This window comes from Simochromis diagramma, unplaced genomic scaffold (genome assembly GCF_900408965.1).
Source record: "Simochromis diagramma unplaced genomic scaffold, fSimDia1.1 OVJJ01000822.1, whole genome shotgun sequence".
NCBI lineage: Eukaryota > Metazoa > Chordata > Actinopteri > Cichliformes > Cichlidae > Simochromis > Simochromis diagramma.
The window spans coordinates 1,425,983-1,449,153 of NW_024387520.1; the positions used below are offsets into that span (position 1 = coordinate 1,425,983).

General features: G+C 41.3%; 2 protein-coding genes across 9 annotated transcripts in view; one reads left to right on the forward strand and one right to left on the reverse strand.

The window, feature by feature from the left end:
- Positions 1-1,109: 1,109 nt before the first annotated feature.
- Positions 1,110-8,636, forward strand: foxn4 (forkhead box N4). Its single transcript, XM_040019029.1, has 10 exons — positions 1,110-2,191; positions 2,739-2,854; positions 5,003-5,169; positions 6,073-6,185; positions 6,278-6,388; positions 6,485-6,612; positions 6,783-6,879; positions 6,964-7,171; positions 7,291-7,683; positions 7,781-8,636. Exons 2-10 carry the CDS (start codon positions 2,775-2,777, stop codon positions 8,029-8,031), a joined length of 1,548 nt encoding a protein of 515 aa, XP_039874963.1. The 5' UTR covers positions 1,110-2,191; positions 2,739-2,774; the 3' UTR covers positions 8,032-8,636.
- A 168-nt stretch (positions 8,637-8,804) lies between these two features.
- acacb (acetyl-CoA carboxylase beta) overlaps positions 8,805-23,171 on the reverse strand; it is a 30,532-nt gene continuing 16,165 nt past the window's right edge. For 6 of the 8 annotated variants that reach the window (XM_040019026.1, XM_040019018.1, XM_040019020.1 and 3 more), the window contains 36 exons: positions 23,011-23,145; positions 22,670-22,816; positions 22,387-22,575; positions 22,195-22,295; positions 21,949-22,037; positions 21,719-21,843; positions 21,500-21,613; positions 20,187-20,300; positions 19,994-20,083; positions 19,790-19,908; positions 19,270-19,293; positions 17,004-17,144; positions 16,803-16,902; positions 16,596-16,703; positions 16,425-16,481; positions 16,155-16,196; positions 15,855-16,070; positions 15,555-15,710; positions 15,005-15,208; positions 14,719-14,874; positions 14,514-14,636; positions 14,138-14,407; positions 13,900-13,997; positions 13,439-13,559; positions 13,247-13,357; positions 12,977-13,120; positions 12,750-12,870; positions 12,571-12,667; positions 12,394-12,490; positions 12,153-12,288; positions 11,368-11,545; positions 11,159-11,271; positions 10,914-11,068; positions 10,575-10,745; positions 10,148-10,284; positions 8,805-9,678 (listed from right to left, as the gene is read on the reverse strand). In XM_040019026.1, coding sequence (XP_039874960.1) covers positions 9,552-9,678; positions 10,148-10,284; positions 10,575-10,745; positions 10,914-11,068; positions 11,159-11,271; positions 11,368-11,545; positions 12,153-12,288; positions 12,394-12,490; positions 12,571-12,667; positions 12,750-12,870; positions 12,977-13,120; positions 13,247-13,357; positions 13,439-13,559; positions 13,900-13,997; positions 14,138-14,407; positions 14,514-14,636; positions 14,719-14,874; positions 15,005-15,208; positions 15,555-15,710; positions 15,855-16,070; positions 16,155-16,196; positions 16,425-16,481; positions 16,596-16,703; positions 16,803-16,902; positions 17,004-17,144; positions 19,270-19,293; positions 19,790-19,908; positions 19,994-20,083; positions 20,187-20,300; positions 21,500-21,613; positions 21,719-21,843; positions 21,949-22,037; positions 22,195-22,295; positions 22,387-22,575; positions 22,670-22,816; positions 23,011-23,145 — 4,626 coding nt within the window. In that variant the 3' untranslated portion in view covers positions 8,805-9,551. The remainder of the gene's footprint in view (positions 9,679-10,147; positions 10,285-10,574; positions 10,746-10,913; positions 11,069-11,158; positions 11,272-11,367; positions 11,546-12,152; positions 12,289-12,393; positions 12,491-12,570; positions 12,668-12,749; positions 12,871-12,976; positions 13,121-13,246; positions 13,358-13,438; positions 13,560-13,899; positions 13,998-14,137; positions 14,408-14,513; positions 14,637-14,718; positions 14,875-15,004; positions 15,209-15,554; positions 15,711-15,854; positions 16,071-16,154; positions 16,197-16,424; positions 16,482-16,595; positions 16,704-16,802; positions 16,903-17,003; positions 17,145-19,269; positions 19,294-19,789; positions 19,909-19,993; positions 20,084-20,186; positions 20,301-21,499; positions 21,614-21,718; positions 21,844-21,948; positions 22,038-22,194; positions 22,296-22,386; positions 22,576-22,669; positions 22,817-23,010; positions 23,146-23,171) is intronic. The other 2 variants (XM_040019021.1, XM_040019019.1) reach the window with 1 other exon arrangement.

Sequence of the window (23,171 nt, forward strand, 5' to 3'; positions counted from 1 at the left end):
CACTGTGTCTGTATGTATCTCACAGAGCCAGGTCACAGCCTCCCAGGTGCCCACAGGTCACTGCCATTAGCTAAAAAGCCACATTTTACTAAAATCAGCATTAAAAGGCATGCACAGGTGAATGGGGAGGAATAGTAAAATGCCTTGTTTTTAATCAGCAAACAGAAAACACAAGAAAAATACAACACCAGCTGAGGAACAGCTGAAATAAGTCAAAACCTTAAATGAAAAAAGAAATTCTGCACCTGAAATGGTAGAACCACAAACTTGAAAAGCAATACTGCCATAGCATGGGACGATGGGGATACTGTGGGGATATTGTTAAATAAATTGCATTACTAAGACTGATCAGTGTGTGGAATTAGATTAAAGAATAAGAAGTGGATTTGGGGGGGGCGGGTGTACATGAAGTTAAACTAATGTCAGTTTAGAAACCACTAACGTTACCAGCCAAGGCTTTATCTGCAGAGCTCAGAAAATCACTTCCTGAACACCAGGCTCTGCAGAGCTGCGTAAACACTAATAATATAACGAACATAAAATGTGTCTCCATAGTGAAGACATAACCCTGCTTGCAAACTTAAACAAAAGCATAAAATCTTCAGTCCGAGAATTTCTTTGGCATTTTTGGTGAAATGAAAACACTGAAATTATTAACTGGCTATCACACTTCCAGAGGTGATGAGGTGTTTGTGTTGTATAATCCAACAGCCACTGCTGGCAGCGCTCTTGAACGCTGATTCCAAAGGTCAAACTATAATCTAGTGTCAGTTTTTAAGCATCACCACACCAACAACACTAACCTGGTAGTATTCACACAGTTTGAGCACACCTTGCTCTGTGGACGTCCCCCTGGTTCCACATAATAAACCCACGGGCTTTAGGACCTACAAGGTCTGCCCTGTGAGGACGGTCTTGTTTTTGTCCGTTACGTTCATGCATGTAATCATTGATTGTGCCTATTGTGACAGGCAGATTTACCATCTGTAGAGTCCCATGGGGCTGATAGGCCTACTGCTGTCTCCCTGCAGACTTTAAGGAATTCCCCTTTAATTTCCTGCAGAAGTTTAATCTCAGCCTGGTTTCAAATGTGATCCTGGTATAAAGAACCATACCTGACAGAGAAAGAGTTAAGAAGTTAGAAAAAGTCATAAATATTTTCTCATAATATGCAAAGTTATACAGTTTTCAGCTTTTTTTGTTTGTGTGTTTGTTTTTTTATTAATTGTATTTTCCATTATTCCATTACAGAATTGTAACAGTTTTTTGTGTGCGGGGGGTTGTGCTTTTTTTTTTTTTTTTTTAGACTTGGTCTCCAGACAAGTGTAAGCGTTTGCCGCCTCCTGCTGCAGCCCCTGTCCTCCCTACCCGCCTCCCCGGGTCTTTTTCCCACTGCCGAGGGGAGCGGGACGCGGCCACAGCAGCGGGAAGCAAATTATCTACAAGTACATCCCTAAAAAAAAAAAAAAAAAAAGTTCACACTCACATACACAGATACCACCACAAGCAACCACTCACAACGTCTTAAGACCCGCACGAAGGAGTTACTGGGAATGACCTCGCAGGAGGACAGGTGGAGCAAAATGGATCGTTGATGATTATATTTTTATTTTTTTTATTTTTTTGTTTTCAGTTGGTTTTATTTTGCTCAGCTGGAATCAAAAATACTTTTAAACACTAACTGAACAGGTTTCAGGCCTGAACTTGTGTGTTTTGTTTTACTGAGACGCTCTTAGCGCACCTGTGTACCCCTGGACAAAAAAGTGCACAGGGGCTCGTCTGTTCAATAATCATTCAATGAGAAGACTGCGGTGTATGGATCGAGTATGGCCTGACTTTTGACGCAACAAACCTGTGTTTGACTACTGGATGTATTAAGGAGCGCACCACGAGCGCACAAAATCCACAGAAACAGAAAATAAAGTCTCCACGTTGCTACTTAAGCACTTGCTGCTGAAAGTGTGAATGTTACAAGGGTTTACGAGAGACACTGCATTAACAACAGCTGTCAAACTCATGGGATCCTGCCCCCTGCACCAGTGGGAGCGCCGCTGAGGTCTCCACTGCGCATGTCAGAGCGCTGGACAGCTCCAGAGAGGGAAATTTAAAAACGGTTTTTCGAGAATCAAGTGCAATACAGTACAGCGGCTCAGCAGCGGCGCTCACATTCTTCAGTATCAACCAAAAACAGGTGATTCTTTTCCTGATTTCTCTCTTTCAGCAACACAGTCTTTGTCGGGTTGTTAGTTGTGTGAAGCCAGCTGTCATGTAAACGATTTTTAGTGTGTAACTGTAATTTCTATAGCTGGATTTATAATTAGCCACTCAAATCTAGACTGAAACTAACATTTGTACTGTGTACTTAGTAAAGCACACGGTACAAAAGCACAGTGGGCTTTTTCTTTTAATTAAAAAAATATATAAACAGCTTAATCTACATATTTTAACTCTGTAATCTAATTACTGAGAAACACTAAACTGAGCTTCAGATGCATGCAGGTGACCAACGCTAATTTTATGCTTTCGTTTATTATTATATTAGCTGCTTATCAAACCTTTAATCAACCTTCAAAACATGGAGCAACTTTCTATTTTCTACAATTGCACGTGCTCATGTTCATTTACTTGTATTTTAAGCAATATTATCTATATTAAAAATGTTATTTCTGTATAGCTTGTTTATTGACACTTGAAGTTTCACTAAATCACAAACTAAAGTGCATGCTGTTTTTGTTTAGCGTATTTTACTGCAGAGATACTACATATCCCAGGAAATGATAGAAGGAGGAATAACTTCCAGGATGTCAGGAATAACTGAGAATGCTGGACATCATCCGTCTCCACAGGATTACAGGTAGGACAAAACCATTTTCAGCCATATTAGAACAAGAGTTTGCAAAATTTTAGCCTTAAATAATGTGTTGTTGTTTTTTCTTGTTATATAAAACACTACGAGAGTCCCTAATAGATCAAATCCATATTTTTCTGACTTTATGATTTTGAAATGGTTGTGCAGCAAACTTTGTAGTCCACTGTGTTTAATCTAATGGTAGATGGACAGCTCTTTTTGTGCATGGGGGGTTGCATGAAGAAGGAGAAAGGGACAAAATCCCAAAGAATAAATGATTTTCAGTCTGAATGGATCTGTCAGAAACCATCAGCTCTGTTTACACTCCCGCTGTCGGCGCACGGAGAGCCTGAACCTCTTGGTTTGCCAGCTCAGGGGGAGATGGGGCGCTCTGGGTCACCAGTGTGCACAAGTGGCTCCCAATTAGAAAAGGAGGGATGGGGGAGGAAGGAAAGGAGGGGGGAGGCACAGTGTTGATGTTGAATTTCTGCAAAGACATGGATGATAGATGGAAACACCAGCTCAACATGTTTTGCATCAGCGAGCATTTTCTATGCTTGACTAGTGAGGAAAGAAGGGAAGTGGGAATGTCCTAAGTGTGTCATCTATTCTTTGTTTTTTATCAGTAGTTGTTCTCCACAGATGATGGATGATTGCAGGAAATATTTTTTTTCTTCAAGCAAAAGTGTAATAGGCCAGCTCTGGAAAACCTACAAAATTGCTGATGCATCTTTTGTTGCTTCTGAAATTGTACTTGAAGATTTGTTTTTCAGCCTTCAACAAAAAAAACAAACAAAAGGGACAAAGAAAGGTTAACTAGCTTCAACCTTTGTGGATGTGGATGCAAGGTGTTTGACAACGTGCGCTGCTGATTCTTGGCCGTAATGATGTCACTCATTCAGATGGCCGACATAGAACCCTGACCTCAAACTACACTTGAAGCCCCCCTTTGGCCTGAGGCTCCGTTGATTTCCCCGATAAGGGCTGGGGGGTGATGGAGGGGGTTGGGGGGGCTGTGGGGATAGAGGCTGGAAAGGGACAGGGAAGCAGATGGCATCCTATTTGTCCCTCTTATGTGAGGGCTGTCATTCCAACAGATTAATGCAAGGGCGGGTAAAGAAAAGAAATGACAGAGACAATCAAGGAAGGGTCTGGAGAAGACAATGGAGCCACGTGCCACTGGGCAGATTTGTCGTTTAGGACACAATAGGTGATCATTTTTCAATAGACAAGGCCAACTGTTGCAGGCAACATGTGCTGCTGTCCCATGTTTGAAACGATCTCTTGCGTTGTTTACTTATGATTCAGCCAATGGCTAAGGCGAGACCGTGGTCACCTGACACAGGGTTGATTTTTTTTATTAGGAGATTTGGTGTGTGTCAATGGAGGGATGGGGGGGGGGGGGGGGTTCCTGCACTGTCCACAGACACACAAAGTAACTGAATAGCCTGTGTTGTCATAGCGACCCCAATTACTGAACCCTTGCACAGTAAGTGTGTGTGCAGAGAAGACTGGAGAGGATTCAAGAGGATTCCTCTCTTTTCTTTCCTTCTCTTCAGGGCTCGCCGTAATAAAAGACACAATAACTGAAAGTTGATTGATACTGGTAGTGCTCTGGGCAAACAGAAAGCCTGAATTAATCCAGTTTCTAAGTTTAAATGTATTAAATGATTGACTGAAAACTGTTCTTTGATGAAAAGTAATGTGTATGAAATGATTTTTTTTGTTTGTTTGTTTGTTTGTTTTGTAAATTTGCATAGCAGAAGAATCCAGAATTAAAAGGCGAGAGGGAAACAAAGATCATTGCGCCACTCGAGTAAAACAGCAAAACCAAAAAATCCACGATAATGTAAACAGATGATTTGCTGTGAATGAAAAGCGTATTTAAGTCCCTCTTTGTTGATTAAAACTGTCACTGTTAAATAACACTTGTAGGTAATCTTCTTATGGTAAATCCTCAATGGTTAATACGCACTCACCGAGCAGCTTTCATCGCTGTGTACCCCACATTCAGACTCATTATAGAGGTTTTGTCTGAAGGACAGGATGTTGCATCGAGTGTTTAGATTTAAATTCCACTTGTGGTCTGTGTGTGTCTGGGCTGACAGCCGTGTTAACCCTGAAAACCTCCCCCTCTTCCCTCCCCTCCTGAAGGCTTCTGACCACGGACCCCTCCCAACTGAGGGAGGAGGACCTCCCTGGGGACCTGCAGTCTCTGTCATGGCTCACCTCTGTGGATGTGCCCCGGCTGCAGCAGATGGCTGATAGCAGAGGCCACAGCAATGGGCCCTCCCAGGGCAGCTTGCTGGAGCAACAGACAGGTAAGGTGACAGGGAGGGGACAGTGCAACATTCAAAATCTGATAAAACTCTCTGATTGGATAGATCAGGGCTACTGGATTCTTCTGGTTCGTTGTTTTCTTTGCAAAAGTTATAGAGGACCCCCTCAAAAGATCAAGGTTGCTTTGGTGCCACTGGGGATTGCCCATCTATAAATCTACAATCACAGAAATAGTTAATCTTAGAGATTACAATGTTTTGATACCTATGGTGATCAGGTCTAAACTCTCAGTTTTTCCTCAGCCCTGTATAAACTTGTTGACTAAACAAGACCAGCCACTATGTCAAAGTAAAGTTATTGTTTTTTTCTGTAAAGGCCTATAAATGACATATGTAGCACTAAATTCTGTTTTAAAGCCCCCTGTTAGGCTCATATTCTGGAAACTGACTAGAGTAGTTTTGCATGGTTCATATTTCAGCTGATATCTGATTTAGACTTGATCTCTTCTTCAAGAGATCAAGTCCAGTTTCTCCTTATTGGCTGCCCCTTGCCTGCTTCTACAAACAGAACCCAGTGCTTGTAAGCCCAGCCTCCTTCTCTACCATATAAGGATAAAATCCAATCAACTCCACACCAGGGTCCAGATTAAAGTAGCCTGAGGTCTTCATGTAAAACTTTGGTCTTTTTAAAAAAAAACCAAAAAAACAAAACAAAACATCCACCAGAGAAAAGTTCACCAACTTCCTTTTATAATGTCAGTGTAAAGAAAAATCAGAGTTTTGCTTCTGAACACTTATCTTGATATGTGAGCTTCATATGTATGGTATAAATACTACTGAGCTTCATTTTACCATCACTGGTTACAGAAAATGTCTTCCAAATAATTCATGAGCACAACATCTGCATGAAAAACAGGGAATTCTGACATCTGTTTGTCATTACAGCTCAGATGAACAACATGACTATGACCACAAGTCAGGGCTCCATGCTCCACCTCCAGAGCAATATGCAGCACAGCCCTCTGGGAATCAGTATCATCAACACCCACAGTGGAAATGTACGTTTTCACGGGACAGTAAGAAAGTGTATTTTATGTTAGACAGTGCTTACTTTAATATAAAATGACCTGTCTCCATGTTTATTTCCCAGATGTCTCCGTTCTCAATGAATGGGCTGCCTTCTCCAGGATACCAGTGCCCTACCTCAGTCTACCAACCCACATCCCAGCAGGTGTACTCTTTAAGCCAAACTGGACAGCAGGTATTATACGTTAAGCTAATGAAAATACTTGTTTTTATGGTTTAAAAAAAAGGTCATCAGGTCCTCAGTATTCACACCTCTCTCTCTCTCTCTCAGTGTACAACTGGTGGACTCTATAGCAATGTCTCATTCAACAACCAAAGTCTATTCACACAACCTCGCCTGGCTCCACAAGAACAGGAGCTGCAGCCGAAGTCTTTCCCCAAGCCAATCTACTCTTACAGGTCAGTGCTCAAAACCTTACTTAAAATAAAAATATTCACATCCAACTTCATATCAACTAAACATTTTTAGCTGTTGGCACAAAATTTATGACTTATGAATTGCAAAGTGTGCAAGTGTCCATATTTCTACCTCAGTTCGCTTGGAAATGTGTTTTTGTCCCCTCCCTCAGCTGTTTGATTGCCATGGCTCTGAAGAACAGCAAAACTGGCAGCCTCCCAGTCAGTGAGATCTATAGCTTTATGAAGGAACACTTCCCTTATTTCAAGGTACAGTACTCTGAATGTTATCAAATAAGGCTAAAACTAGAACTTGCCTGTAAATAAGAAGCGGCTCTACCTCTTTGCTTGCAGACTGCACCTGATGGATGGAAGAATTCAGTCAGACACAACCTCTCCTTAAACAAATGCTTCGAAAAGGTGGAGAACAAGACGAGCAGCTCATCCCGTAAGGGCTGCTTATGGGCATTGAACCCCGCCAAAATTGACAAGATGGAAGAAGAGATGCAGAAGTGGAAACGCAAGGACCTCCCAGCCATTCGGCGCAGCATGGCTAACCCTGGTCAGAAATGTATTTTGTTAAATGTAAAAGGCCAAACAGTTAATGAGGCAACAGGTCTGTCACAAATCTGACCAGGCCACACTTTTGCTTGACCTGACAGCCTGTCTTTGTCCTTACAGATGAGCTGGACAAGCTGATCACAGATCGCCCAGAGAACTGCAGACGAAAGCCTTTAGAGCCAGGCATGACCCGGCTGAACAGCTGTCCAAATGCCCTCCCACTGCCAGTCCCAGCCCAAATGCAACCTCAACCTATAGTCACGCTGTCCCTGCCGTGTTTACCCATGCACCAGCACCACCAGCTTCAGGCCCAGCTTCAGGCTCAGGCTCGACTGGCCCCCATGTCCCCTGCCCCAGCCCAGACTCCCCCTCTCCACACAGTCCCCGACCTGTCCCACAGTCCGCTCACCCAACAGCCCAGCAAACCCCCTGATGATTTCTACAACATGCAAGGGGACACTCACACAGAGGTGGACGCTCTGGACCCGAGCATCATGGACTTTGCCCTGCAAGGTAACAACTTCTTCTAAAATTAAGGCTTGGTATTTGTTTCCATGATAACTATGGTGTCATTACATGCTTACACCAACCTCTCCATTTATGTGCTCAGGTAATCTGTGGGAAGAAATGAAGGACGACAGCTTTAACCTGGATGCTTTAGGCACCTTCAGTAACTCGCCTCTCCGACTATCAGACTGTGACTTGGGAACAGCCAGTCTCCCTCCCGTCTCCAGTGGCGCAAACCTGTCGCTGTCAGACGTGCAGGTGACGGGGCTCTACACCTCCTACGCTTCCCAAGATGCCCTGTCTTCCCAGTACATGGGAGCACCATCTAACAGCAAGCCTATTGCCCTGCTCTGAACCAGCCAAACTGTTTCTAATAGAGTCCACTGTCTGGATACTTTTAAAGGGAGGCCTGAAATCAAAGCCTAAATGTTGGTTTCTTCTGTCCGACTGAAAGTATCAGAGCTGGAGAACCACCTGGAGTCCGCAGAAAAACTCACTGAGAAGTGAAAAAGAGACGACTGTAAGAAAGACAAAGCAAGACTGCAAGTATCTGGTTTTGCCAAGCAAAGACTGAAAGCCTGTATGAGAACATGAGTGTTAGTACACACCAGTTTTTCTACTGTTCACACTGCATTTTAAAGCCTTTCCATAAATGTAGCTCCCTTACTCTTGCCTGTTGTATTGTGCTAGACATTTTTGCTGTGATGTTTTATTTATATTTATAAAAAGACAGCTGGAGAAAGTAATGACTCTATCAATGTTTTGCTGTATATATTTGAATGTTTCAAATTGCTATCACCACAGAAAAGCTTTCTGACTTCATTCCCAAATGTGAAGGTCTGCCAACACTTCCTGTTTATTCCAACACTTCCTGTTCACACATTATCATTTTACACATGGATTAACATTTCTGAAGGTCTGGTACATCTTACGTTCACTAACTTGATCATAATAAAAGTCAAATGGGTAAATAAAAGAAGCTTCTTCATATTTAAATACATCAATGATATTTATTAAAGTACAGCCTTTGGTAAAATACAAGTCATAGCAAAGATCGTTTATATACATTCAAATGAAACGTCACGGCTTGTGTTTTAATCACAGGTAAGGCTTTTATGACCTTTTTGCCAATTACCATCTATTTTTCACAAAACCTGAGTTTTACAAATGAGGTGCTGAGTACACAGTGTCACACCATCGTTCATAATACTGTGCAAATCCACCCAAACATACCACAAACAGAATAGATGGACTGAAGTCAAACGTCAGGAGTAAAATCATAACCTGCTTGATAAAATAAGCTATTTTAATATTTAATATTCTTGATCGCAATAATAGTCAAACTTTTATTTGACTCAAAGTACAAGTAAGACAGAACTGACGGTTAACGGTGTTTTCTTTTGGTTTTATTTGAATAATTATCAAATTACTAACAGGCAGTTTAAAGCTTATTTTTAGACGGATTACATTCAAAAGTGAAAGCTCATTCCTGGTGTAATATCTTTAACAACGATAACTAGCACCGACATATTAAGTCTTCCATTTCATGAAGTCTGAATAACTTCAGGCTCATTGGACTGGAAATAGTCGAGTAAGGCAAATTCAACACTCAAACTTGTGCAGAAATACAGCAAAGTGAAATGTGCATCACAGTGATAGCCTGGGGGCTGGGAAACTGTGTTCCTGGACTGAGTGAGTGAGTGCATAAATGAACAATGTGAAAGACTAACATTTTCAAACGGGAAGGCACTCAGTAGAACAAAAGTTTAGGACACGCTCTCCTTGTGCATTATTTTTTTAAATACCTGAACTGTAATCTTAAACGCAAGATTCACCGAGTTTTGTTTTAGTTCATCCCGATAAGGCATCATATGTTAACTATCGCTGGTGCTGTCCATAGTCGCCAGTAGATGTGACAGCTTGGCCCTCTGAGACGGAGTGATGATGTGGCTCATTTGGATGATGCAGTCCATGGTTACGTCAGGGTTGGCCTGGACCAGACTAGACACAAGGGGAAGTTGTCTTTTAAACATGTTCTCACACTGATGACTACAAGAAATGACAATAAAGCTTGTCTAAGAGAGTTCAGGCTGTGTGACTAATACTAATGTGTAATAGTATGTATGTAGTAGTGTACTAAACTATATTTGTATGTGGCTGGAGAAAATATTGTTTTCAGTGGCATCAATTATAATCAAGAAAGTCGGTTTGATCGTCTATCACCACCATCACTCCACAGGTATTAAATTACTTTGCCAAACCCAGAATGTAAGAGAGGCTTTCACAGAGTTTCCGGAAAAATACTGGGAACTGATTCAGGTTCCCTTAAAAATAATGCAACTCTACAGGTAATTTTACTCAAACATGATCAAATGTGATAAGTCATTCTGACCAAAACACTTAATTATGTACACAGTCCAGCTCTTTTATTGAGATGTAATAAACTAATGTTCTGTGTGTGTCTCCATACCTGCAAATGTGTTTCAAAGTGTTTTCTCTTTTCAAGTATTTGATGTTCTCTCGAACAGCTGACCTGATGCCATCCTCTTGGGACAAATGCCTCTCAAGCCACTCAACTACTGCTTGATTATTATCCCAAAGGTAAGCCTGGAAAAGCATGAGAACATGTCTTTAAACCTATGAACAGTGATGCATGGAATATATAATGACTTGCTCATGATCTGTGATCCACAGCCAAAAACAACTTTACTAGACATGACTCGGATGAGCAGTAAATAAGTCTCATAATTTCAGTTTGATGATTTAAAATCTTTGACAATTCAAAAATGTTAATGTAAATAAAGTAACCTACTCTCTAATACCTGCATTTTTCAAAAAAACAAAAAAAACAAACAGAGCAAATTGAATTTTGTGCAGTAACTGCTGCTGTCACATACCTTCACTGTTCCCTCGGTTTCAACAAACCAGCGACGCAGCATGGACTGCATGTGCCCGTCGCTGAGATCCTTGTTGGCTTGTAGAATCTCACTCTTTACCACCTGCTCCAACAGGAGGCGACGTAGGCGCCAGTAGAAGAAGCTGCGAGCATTCTTCCAGTCCAAAATATCCTGTTAAGAGGATCAAAAGGGAGCAGTAGCATAAGTTTGAAAAGCTTTGATTCCATTGTAATTCCTGGTCTCTCTCTCTCTCTCTCTCTCTCTCTCTCTCTCACACACACACACACACACACACACACAATACCAAATTGTTCATGAAGTGCTGAAGTGCACACTCACATTAATGACCCCCTTCTCTTGCATCCGGCCTGGGGTGTCATGGAGATCAACAAACTGCACTGCCACCTGGTGGTAGATGGGCAACAGGAACTCCTCCCTCGCTTTGAGTTTTGCCTCCAACTCTTTGCACTCTTTGTCAGACAGGTCTGGGGAAGCTTTTAAACAGAAGAGCTCTGAGTCAGCTCTCTTGTAATGGGAAAAAAAAAAGTTCAAATATTTAGACTTGAGACAGAAAGAGGCTTTACCGAGTTGCTCAGCCAGACTAGCATAGACCGAATCCAGCCTTTTCATGGTTTTCAGGAGGTCTTTCCTTCTGTATTTGATCTCCACTGTACCCTCAGCCTCCAACACGCCCCCTCTGAATAGAAAAAGCATACCCAGAAGCATAAACGTCAAACTTACCCTCAAAATCCATCCATTTCTAAGATTTGAAGCGTTACTTTTCTTCATGTACCTGCTCTCTCTGTCAGCATAGAGCTCCATACACAGTGGGTTGATAGTAGGGTCTATCACCACCCAGGAACCCCCTCTCAGTTCAGCCTGTGGTGGGATGTACACCAGCACTGGTTGGCGGAAATCACGCAGAGCATCAACAATGTAGGCCCCAAACTTTAATATCTGGTCATACATGTCTGGAGAAAGGAAGACTTGATTAACACAACAGCGTTTGATAGTCCAGAATGCAAATATTTTCGCAGTTACACGGCTCTTTTTTAAATGAAATGCAATAATGAATACTGCATTAAAAGTGCAGAGCTTCAGCTGTGGTTTATCAGATCATAATGAGACATTAAATATAGTTAACATATTGCCCAGTATATCCACTATCCTTCCTCTGCACATGTCCAAACCATCTCAGCCTTGCTCTCTAACTGTGTCTCTAAATCAGTCAACCTGAGCTGTCCCTCTAATGTTCTCATTTCTAATCTTCACCATCTTGGTCTCTCTCAATGAAAGTCTGAATATTTCCAGCTAGGCCTCCTGCCTTTTTGTTAATGCCACCATCTCCAAACCCATCTATCCTTCGAGGTGCACACCTCAACACTGTGCCACCGTCCTCATACATGTCCTGCACCACATGTATGAGACACTTCTCTCTAAACTGTTAAGCTTTGCTGTAAATATAACTTTATTATGAGATCCATACTTTTAATTTAAAAGTGCCTAAACAATAAAAAATATCAGACTGTGCAAATGTCATGCTATCTGTTTGCAGAGTTTAGCATATTCGTGGTGTACCCTTCATCCCCCCAGAGAAGCCCCTCCAGTTGGCAAACACTATGAGAGGCAGACGTTCACGGTTGAAGTCACAAATCGCCTGAGCCGTCTTAAAAGCTGAATCTGGAAACCACACCTGGCCCGCCTGCTGCAGGACCTAACATGAACACACAGAATATGGAGTTTAAATGCTCTTCAAATAAGAGTGATGGCTTTATATGTCTTTATTATACGGCAAAAATGCAAAGAGACATTCACTCACTTTAGATTCTGAATCCAAGTTGGCTGGATCTGCTGGCACAGTGAACTCAACCGTGCGAGTTTCAACAGCGATGACGCCGAGGGGGATTCCTCCTAACCTGTGTTCATTCAATTTGTGGTTAAGGTCTAGTTGCAATTTAGCATACATATAAAGTACGTTTCAAGTGCGCAGATTTACCGTGCTCTCCCAACCACCACTGTTTGAGCCCAAGAACTCAGGATCTCCATGAAAGAGCCATGGTCAAAGAATCCACTCTGCCAGGCACCTCTCACCACTAACAACACAAATGAAAAAAGGAAATAGTTTCATCTACTACTGACATAAAGACGTTTTAGAGTTTAGATCTTGCAGCTTACGCGGGTGAGGTCTGCCAGCTAGCATCCAGCGGGGATCATACGGTGCTTTAGTGGGAGTAAATTCTATCTCTCTGTCCACTGGATCTGTAGTTGCTATAATGGGCACAGGTGAGTGTTTGTCCTGTGAAGACAGAAGAACTATATGAGATGGTCTGAAGGACTGCCTGAGTTATTGTATGATTATATTTAGACCACAAAATGTGGGAAATTCACTCAGTCAGCAGAACCTTTGGCATGTAAGAGAGCCACTGCAGGATAGTAAAGACACCCTCAAAGTCATCTGGCACACTGGTGTGTGTGACTCCATTATTGTACATAATCTGAACTCCGCCAAGCTGGTTGTTGGAAGTATACACCTCTCTGCCCAAAACCTGGAGAGAAACAGGAACTGACACTTTTTTTTCTTCTTCTTGGGGACAGATGGACAAACAGCACACCATGCATGAGCCCATTGGTCCTTTAGCTGGATGAGCGAAAAACTGATTAGACTTACTAACCTTGTTTAGAGCACCTGACCCCGTCAGGATAATGTGAGAGTTCTCTACTTGAATCACTCGCTGCCCCAAACGGACCAGATAAGCTCCAATTCCAATAGCACGACATGTCACCTGCAAGAGCACCAACAGGCTTACATGAAAATCTCAGGGACTCTGGCATGCTGCTGCTTAAAATCAGATCCATGTTCTCACCAGACTGATTGTAACGATCTCTTCATAGGCCCGAGAAGATTCTCCAGCAATGGTGCCTGAGCCTCGCAGATTCTCAACACCAAGACCATCGTCCTTCCCAATAATGTCAGTGATGATGTACCTGAAACAGGTGAAAAATCTCTATCATTCAAATCAGTTCAGATTAGTTGGATTTCAGTTAAATATTTTAGATTTCAATAAACAAGCCTTTTATTCCCACTCTTGCCTGTTATTAACAAACTGTAGTTTGTGATTTGTCTTGCTTGTCGTTTGTCTCTCTATGCTCGTTGAATATTTCTTTAATAAAACTGTAATGTTGTAACGTCTTTACCTTAAAATGTAAGTCCAAGAAAACAACAAGGAGCCACAACATAAGAAATGAATATGTAAAATACTTTACAAGCATCCAAAAAGTAAAGGATGTCAAATACTTTGCAACTTCCTTTGAGCACAGATCGTACCTGGACTCTCCACCTTCTTCTACATGCTGACAGTGAACAGAATTGGTGGCGCTGATACGGGTGTAGTCCTGAGGTGTCAGATAAAGGTATTTGAAACCCTGCAGGAAAAAAAAAAACAAAAAAAAAAAAAAAACAAAAAAAAACACACACAACAACAACCCACTATAAATGTAAAATAAGAGTTGCAATAATCAGTGGTTATTTCATCTGCTTTCACAAAGTGAACACGTGTAGAGACCTTGTAGGGGTCAGCGGGGTCAATCCAGGCCACGTGGAACATGTGCTTGACTTCTTCAGCGAGGCCAATGCGCGCCCCACTGTTGGCTGAAAGGTAAATTCGGGGGATGCCTTCTGTGCGAGCCAGCTCCGAGGCTCTGACAAACAGCTCGTCCTCTTGAGGGCCGAATGAGCCAATCATGTGAGTGATGTCATTACAGATGACAATAATGTCTCGGCCCTCTGGGTACTCCGGAGTTTTCATTTTCATCCTGAAAGCAACCATTCCCACCTGGAGGAGAATCATTATAATCGGTAAAAGCATCACTAAAGAAACATCCTTTGACGAAAATGATCTTTAAAACCAAACAAACAAAACAAAAAAAAAAAAATCCTACATCGTTGTCTCCAGGCAGGCGGTTCATCTGCGCCAGTCGGCCTTGAGGGTCCAGGACGAGCTCAGTGCACATCAGCACATCCTTTGGGCATTTGTCCCCTGGACCCCAAAGCTTCAATAACGCCTACGAGAAGAGTTTCGCAGTGAGCTTAGACAACATCAGAACATCAAAGACTGAAATAAGTAAATCAGTGAGCTAACAGTACCTGTCTGAACATCTCAGGGAAATCATAGACATATGTAGTACCCAGAGTTTGAGCCTGGAAGCGTTTGGCCTGCAACAGGTCTTTTGTCACATAGGGGGTGTTGATTAACATCCCGTGCAAGGGGCCCTGCTTATCCCCATATGACTGAAACATGATCTGAGAAGGGAAAATTGGCAAGTTGATTTTTTACATTTGTATGACCGTGAAAAATAAAATATGAACGCCTGGTGGTTTTTAAAAAAAAAAAAAAAAAAAAAAAAAAAAAAGCTAAACACACTGTCCTCACCTGTCCAGAACTTCGGTCAGTGACTTCTTTATACAAGCTGATATCCAAATAATAGCCAGATTCATTAGTAAGGAACAGGCGGATGGGAATGGCATTCCCAGTCGGTGTAAGGCGGATGTTGATCTTCAGCTCTGCCTGAAGGACGCGCAGCTTCCAAAGGCGACTGCCATATCGCATCACCATGGAGCGGACAGACTCCTCGATCTGATAAATCAAAGATCAGGACAAGCAAGCATGTTACATGTGAAGTCTGAAGGCTTTACAGGTCACGGTTTAGGTATCGAATCTGTGAATGTGGACTACTGATACAACAAAATATTAGTAACAAACAAGTAGTAAAATATTAAAAGCAGTAAAACATTTATGAAAAAGAATCATACCTGAAAGACTGATAAAACACTAATATTATGTAGTGCATATTAAAAAAAAAGTCATAGCACAATTTATTCACCAAAATAAAATATACTATAATCTCGAGAACTTTATGCATATTTTTGTCTTAATAACTTATTGTGAAGATGTACTGCAATAGAGATTGCAGAACACTGACTTTAGATAGGTCCATGATAACAGTGGGGACGAAGTTGAGGAAGATGTGATTGCAGTCTGTGCGAACACTGGTGTTACTGAAGGCCACCTCCAACTCATCCATGGCTTCCAACAGCAGACGTTCTCCCTCATTTTGGAGGTATTCAAATGAAGCTTCCTGGTTATTAATAAACATGTAGTGGCTTTAAGTTCTTTGAGTGCAAAAATCTTTTTCAAACAGCAAAATAACACATGCTACAAGCACATTTCTCATCTTGTTGGACATATAAAACAAAAGTCAAAATTTGTTCTGTTTACTTACCTTTGTAATGAGATCTGAGTGGCGGATAATTGCTCGGATGAAGAAGCGGTAGTCCGTAACTTCAGCACCCTCCTGAACACGGGCAGCTCCCAGGTAGAGGTGCATCTTGTGGTTGGCGCAGGGAACAGCTGTCAGGTCAAAGTTCCTCATTCGGTTGAGCTCCAGCTGAAAGGCCAAAGCTGGCTCCAGATTCCGGTAAATACGATCTTCCTGAAACTGAAGGGAAACACAGATTCAGTCATTGTTTCCTTAGAAATGACATGTCAGCTCTGAAAATGCAGGTTGTTTAAAAACACTTACCCCGTCTCTAGCTCTGAATGTGAAGAACTTGGGGAATTCTCTCTGTTTAAATGAAAATTTAAAACAATAATTAGACTGCAGCCTTTCAAAGTAAAAGTAGCCTGCAAGGACTTTCCAAATGGAAAATGAAATGAAAATGGAAAAACACAAACAATAGGATTTAGTCAAGGTAAGTACCCCCCCAAATCTTGATTTTTATGAAAAGTGATATGTGAATGAAATTAAAGCCATCTATGATCATGATGCATTGCACATAAGATACACAATTACCTTCTGTACAATCAGAAAGGTGATTCTCCTTATTCCATACTCGAAGAGAATAGCTTTCTGTAAAAAAATAAAATAAAATAAAAAGTCAAAATCACTAAAAATTAAAAAAAAAGGAAAACTGTGATCTGCTATTTAAAAGAAGAATGCTTTATTTTAGATTTGGTTGGTAACCTTTGACTGTCCAAAGGCAGTAAAGGCTCGGACCAAGGCATCGTCATCTTCTGTGTCTGCTGTTTTTATGGACACATTAATGATGTGGATTGGGTTCTCCCTGGCACTCTGCAGGAGATAAAAGAGAAATCAGAGCGTGCACATATAGATTAAAACAGTCTAATTATTGTTAAGCCCCGTCCTCCTTATACAGTCACAGCCGCTCACCTTGAAGTGCTCCTCATCGTAGAAGCTGGAGCAGGACTCAGAGAAAGGAGTATTCTCCATAAGTGGCTCGGCAAAACTGGAAAGAACTTCATCAAAATTCCTGCAAAACCAAAAGAAAGACATTAACATTTGATTAATTTCACTTTGAGATAATTCATCAAATTTAAAAAAAAAAAAAAAAAAAAAAAAAAAAAAAAAGACCTTTTGAAGTCATCAAAACACTGGAAAGCCACCATGGCCCCCATTCGCTGGCACGGTGGAGACAAGGCTCCATCCAGGAGGAGCTCACTGCCCTGCCTTCTCAATTTAAATTGGCCTGATCCACTGACTGGCACAGGAACCCTAAAAAAAAAAAAAAAAACACATTTAAAAATAAGTCAAAACCACTGGACAATGAGGTGACAACGAACAAGATGCCCAAAAATTCATAAAGAGAGCAATTAAAGCAAGAGTGGATAACTCGTCTTGTCTATTTAAAAACAAATTACAGAGTGTCACCACCATCAGATCATATTGGAATTACATACAGGTGATAGCAGAGGCAGCTTAAAGTCCTAAGCATAAAGTTCTCAGTCGTCCAGTAAGGGTGGGTAACAGGTTATATATACACAACTGACAGAACCTGTTAGTATCAGATTTTGTACAGTGATGAAGTCTTAAACTGCCACTCATTTCTTCATATTTTGCTGAAACGTGCAAACATACGTGGAAAAACAGTATATAAGGCAAAAACTGAGTTTGCACGATTCTGACAAGCTTGAAAGTAAAGGTGAGACCACCTTTATTCATCAACACTGTCTGAACTCTCTCAGGCAACTTTCTTCTAATATCTTTATTTAGTCTACAGGAATAGTTCTCCAGGCTTCTTAAAGGACATTCAAAGCTCTTCTTTGGATGTTGGCTACCTTTTGTTCTGTTCTCTGTGAAGATGACCCCGCATTGCTTCAATTATGTTGAGGTCTGGGTTCCTGGGAGGCCAATCCGTTACTGATAGTGCTCCACTGTGGGTTTTTTTTAATCCAGGTCTGCTTTTACTGCACTGACAGTGTGTTTGGGATCCTTGTCATGCAAGTAGGACTATTTTGACACGATTCCAAACACCACTGATGGAAATATAGCCCTAAATCACAACTGCGCCTCCACCCACAGAGGGCTGTATACACTCACTGTTCCTCTCTCCTGACTTCCTCTGTACACATTGATGATGATTTGAAGCAAAAATGTCAAATATGGGTCCATCACTCAAAAATAAAGATCTGTTGCTGCTGATATTCAGTCCAGTTCTCGTGTAATTTAGCGAACATCAGCCTTTTCTCCCTGTTCCCCTTTCCTAAGAATGTATCCTTTACAGTCAGTCTTTGACAGTCTTGGGTGGATTTTTTTTTCCTGACAAAGACTTAACCAGCTGTAGGGTTTTTGTTTGTTATTTTAAGGCCTGAAACTTCTTTTTCCAGTTTCCTCTTTTCTTTTTAAGGACACACTGCATAGCATGGCAAGATATGCCGAGTTTTCAGCTAATAGCTCCTTTGGCAATCACCTTTGAAAATAATCAGATATTAGGATTGAACTGAAAATAAGTGAAAAAGCCGCCAATTTCAAAGAAAAACTTTGAAAGTCCTCCAGAAAGCCAGAATAACTGTTGACCAAGACCACTTTGGAAAAGGAAAAAAAAAAAAAAAAAAAAAAAAAAAAAAAAAAAAGCACAATAAAATGAAGTCTGGCTCCTTGGAAACAAAATATGACAAAACAAGGGGTGGCTCAAGACTTTTGCACAATACTCGGTCATTTAAATTATGGAATATAGACATTGTAATTCTGATTACCAAAATGTTTTACTGCCTGAATTTTATTATGTGCCTATGTGCATGCACCTTTGTCTTCTGCTTACGTGGCCCGATTATCTGCTGTCTGGCTGATTAGCTAAGTAATGTATTTTTATCTCAGAGTACAGGGAGGATCGCCAAGTCAAGTCATCAGCTAAAGTCCAAGTGATGTCAGTAGATGCATGACTCAAGTCCGGCTCAGTTCAAAGCTGATTCCCCACCAGGAAGTGAGCTGAAAGGGATTATGAGCTGTTGTAATCCAGAGCAACTGTTACTATATCGGGTTTTAGATTTGCAAATTAAAGGTTGGAGAATGCAGGCTGGCCATTAGGTAACAACTAATGTAATTTCAGGCCTGAGGTTTTTAGGAGGAACATGAAAAAAAAAAAAAAAGCTGAAAATGTGCCTCTTAAAAAGCCCAGCTATGCTTTACATGTTAAAAGAAGCAGGAAAAAAAAAAAAAAAAAAAAAAAAAAAAAAAATCAGATTGCCCAGTTCAGCATAAAAGTGAATTTAAAAGGACAAATCAGTCCTTAAGCAAATGTATCTGGGCAGAAGGAAAAAGCAACATGATGCATCCAGCATGCATTGCTGTGAGACAAACAGAGGATACGGTGGTTTGGTTGGGAGGAGCTTTACTCTACCTGTTCAGAGTAGGGCTGCTCCCTCTGAAATAAGATGATTAACAGGTGAATATTAGCAGTGCATGATCAAACTGTATGTCTACTACGTCTGGTAATATGATTAGACTGAAGCAATTTTAAAGAGACTAAGCACATTCACATCAAAGTCAAGTATGGCAAAACTGCATTCAGGGTTAGCCATATGTTACTTCACAGCACCAGGGTGGCACTGCACCTGTACCCCATGGGGACAGGTGAACATTTCTTTTCTGGATTACCGGTAATCGATCAGGCCACCATTGTACAGAGGACACCTAAATTATGTTTTTAAGGCCTGGATTTCATACGAAAAGTCTCTTTAAAGAATCCCCATCAATACAAGTGAACGATCTCCACAGAGAAAGAGAAAGCTTACAGCCTCGGATGCTACAAAGAGGAAATATGTGGTCAAATTTGGAGGTGGTAGTGACTCATTCGTGACTCAGAAATGAGAGAATATCATTTGATTCATCCGTGGCTCGGTGTGAAGTAAAAGTGTCACCTGTTTGGATGTGATGATGGCAACATAAACTGAAAGTCTACAGCGCATGTTCCATCCTGCAGCTGGTGATGCTGGATGCTGTTTAGCTCATAGGCGATGTAACCTCTGCGGACGTACACCTGAAAGTCAAGACAGAACAACAGAATGACCATTTAATAAAAACGCATAAGACAGAACATGTCTGTGTGAATGCACTAACCATACCTCCAAAGCAGCCATGCATACAACTTGATTGGAGTGATAGAAGAAGTTGGGCAAAACGTCAAAAATTGAGGTTTCAGAGAGAATGAGTTTCTATGGCAAATAAAAAAATATATTTATCATTCACGGTATAAATGTGCTGCTCTAAAGTGATGTAACAAAGACGTTTTTTTAAAATACAAAACACAAAGCCAACCTTCAAATTCTCTGGACAGAACTGGTGACCATACATATCAATGGCTGACAGGAAGATGGACTCCACCTGGTTGTGTCTCAGTTCATATGATGGTAAATGAGAAGCAATCAGGACCTATGAGATATTTGCAAATACTATAACAACATAGTCAAATAAAATAACTTTAACTGCATATGTTTTGTTGAAGTTTGAATAATCATGCATCTGCTTTAGATCTGTAATTTGTTGGACAAAGACAGAATCCTGTAGCTTTGCTTCTGTCAATCACCACAGTGGATTTCAAATCAAAAAATCTTGACACGATCGAAGTGACGACTTTCATCTTTAATTCTATGGGTTTACTACTAATTATAGTAGTTTTTATGCACAGTCCACCATTTTCAGAGGCTCAACATAACTGGACAAACTAACATAATTTTATATATAAGAACTGTTTTTAATCCTTGGATGAAAATCCTTAGAAGTCAGTGGCTGCCTGAAAGTCTAGAACTCATGAACATCACAAAAGGCTTTGCTTCCTCCCTTAAAATGCTCTGCCAGGCTTATACCACAGACACCTTCAGCTTAATAACTGAAAAGCTGCTTTGTTGGGTTGAGATCAGGTGACAGACTTGGCCAATGAAAGATTTCTGGGGGGGGGGGGGGGGGGGGGGGGAAGGAAAACAAAACTTTTTTCTTCTTCGGAAGAATATCCCATTTATTTGCCTTTGACAAACTCTTGGGTTGTGTTTGCAGTACGCTTTGGATCATTACCAGTTTGCAGAGAGTACAGGCCTGTACACTTCAGAATTCATCCTGCCGTGTCTATCAGCAGTCACATCATCAATAAACACTAGATACCCAGTTCTACTGGAAGCCATACATGCCCATGCCATAGCTTTGTCTCCACCATGTTTACAGATAATGCTTTGGATCCTCCTCCATATTTTTCCTGGTACAAGTTCATTCTGGTTTCATCTGTTCAAAGAATTTTCTGCCACAAAGGTGCAGCATCTGTCAGATCTTTTCTGGCCAATTCCAATCTGGCCTTCGTGTTCCTGAGTGTAACCAGCGGTTTGCACCTTGTTGTTCTTGAGGGGTTTTTTTGAGACATTATTTTCTTAACCACAGAAAAAAATTCTGTCACCATCCAATTTATTTGTCTCCTGTGGTCTTTCAGGCCTTTTGGTGTTGCTGGGCTGGTCAGTGCAGACCTTCTTTTTAAGAATGAGACAGAATGTTGATTTGGACATTCCTACAGTTTTTGCTTCTCTCTCTCTAGAAGGTTTACTATACTAAAAATAAATAGCAAAACTCAATGCAAGCTCTCTTACCTGTCTAGCTCGCAAGGCTACCTTTGAGTTCTCCATCTTGCTAAGCTGTGTGAGTTCATTCAAAATAGCCATGAGCTCATCTGCCAGAGTGGGATCCCGTCCACACAACTGATCCTATACAAAGTTAAAGACAAACCTTCATCACTGTCCGTCCACGTGACTTTGTGCAGGATGAACGGTTATCAGGTTTGCGTCAGTGAAAAACTATGAGAGCCTTACAATGAGTCTTGTGACCAGGACGTTCTTCTTGGATACTTGAGCATGAGAGAAGATGTAGTCGAGCACAGGACTCATGTCAGGTTTGTGCTTCTCTCTCAGGTTGATGACACACTTATCATAGTGAGCTGTTAAGGACCAAAAATAAATAAATAAAAGCATTTCCATCATAACTGAGCTGCAATTGCAATAAAGAAGAGGTGACATAAAACCTGAAGGGGTGCTGATGTTACCTTGCTGAAACTGCATCTCTACCTGCAGGTAGCGCTTCAACAGATCGAGAACCACAGATTTCATGTAGCCACGGATTCCACTCCGATATCTGAACAGAAAAAAATTCAGATGTGTCAACAATTACAACGGTAACATAATTCAAAGATATTACTGCTACTACCACCACTACACAATATGCATCTGACCAAATGGAGAGAAAAAAAAAAAAAAAAAAAAAAAAAAAAAAAAAAAAAAAAACAACAGACCTCTGCACCAGCTGTACAATGCTCTGAGTGTTCATGAAGAAAACCTCTCGGTCAGCTTTCCTCTGCAAGGTTGCTGCATGGCTGTCTAAAATGTTTGCAATCTGGAATCAGATAAGCCAAACGTCATCTTATCACACTGGTAAAAGCGATTTATTTAAAAAGCTCACAAGCAGCCTTTGCATAGCATTTTACCCTTTGACTGGGGAACTGGCAGAGGACGGAGGTGATGTTGCTCGCGTACTGAGCCATGACTTTGCGGATCTCTTTCTCAACAGTAGGTGGAATACGGCCAGCCACGCTGGTCATGATCTCTTGAAGTTCCAAAAGCGGCAGTGAGGGGTCCCTTAGAGTCTTCATCAGGGTAGCAACCCACTCTTTCAGCTGTAGGTTTACATGCAAACATGCTCATATACGTCAATAAAACGCTTTTGTCTTGTAATGAGAAATCTGCAGTGGCAGAAGGGCTGATATATACCTTGGTGCTAAAGTAGGGTTCTTCAAGGCAGTACCCATCCATGACATTAACCAGGTTTTCAAGAACACTGTGGAACACCTGGTGAAGCTTCTCCCCAGCCATGGGAAGTGGCTGCTGAGGCGGTAGCACCGCTGTGTTGAGTTCCACCTGTGAAGGAAGAGGAAAGAAAATGAGAGGAAGTTTTCACAGCAATTTCAATAACAGGAAGAACTTACACTGAAGTAAAAGAAAATAAAATGAATAGATACAGACCAAATATGTAAACAGGACACCAAAGTATTGCTAGAAATTTTTGCAAAAAATTTGAAATGAAGATTTTGATGTGCTCTGGAACAACCCACCCTGTGTATACTGCTGGGATCATCCAGATCCATACGTGCCACCACACAGCCAAGCTCCAGAACCGCTCCCGGTCGCTTGACAAAGTGGATACAGCCAGACTGCTGCGCAGTCAACGTCATCACCATCTTCATCACCTGAATAATAAGGACAAGTAAGCAAA

Excerpts from the sequence above, each read along its gene's own strand:
- foxn4 (XM_040019029.1), top strand. The coding sequence starts at position 2,775 with ATGATAGAAGGAGGAATAACTTCCAGGATGTCAGGAATAACTGAGAAT. Across the intron at positions 5,170-6,072 it reads CTTGCTGGAGCAACAGACAG|CTCAGATGAACAACATGACT; the intron begins GTAAGGTGACAG and ends TTGTCATTACAG. Across the intron at positions 7,172-7,290 it reads GCGCAGCATGGCTAACCCTG|ATGAGCTGGACAAGCTGATC; the intron begins GTCAGAAATGTA and ends TTGTCCTTACAG.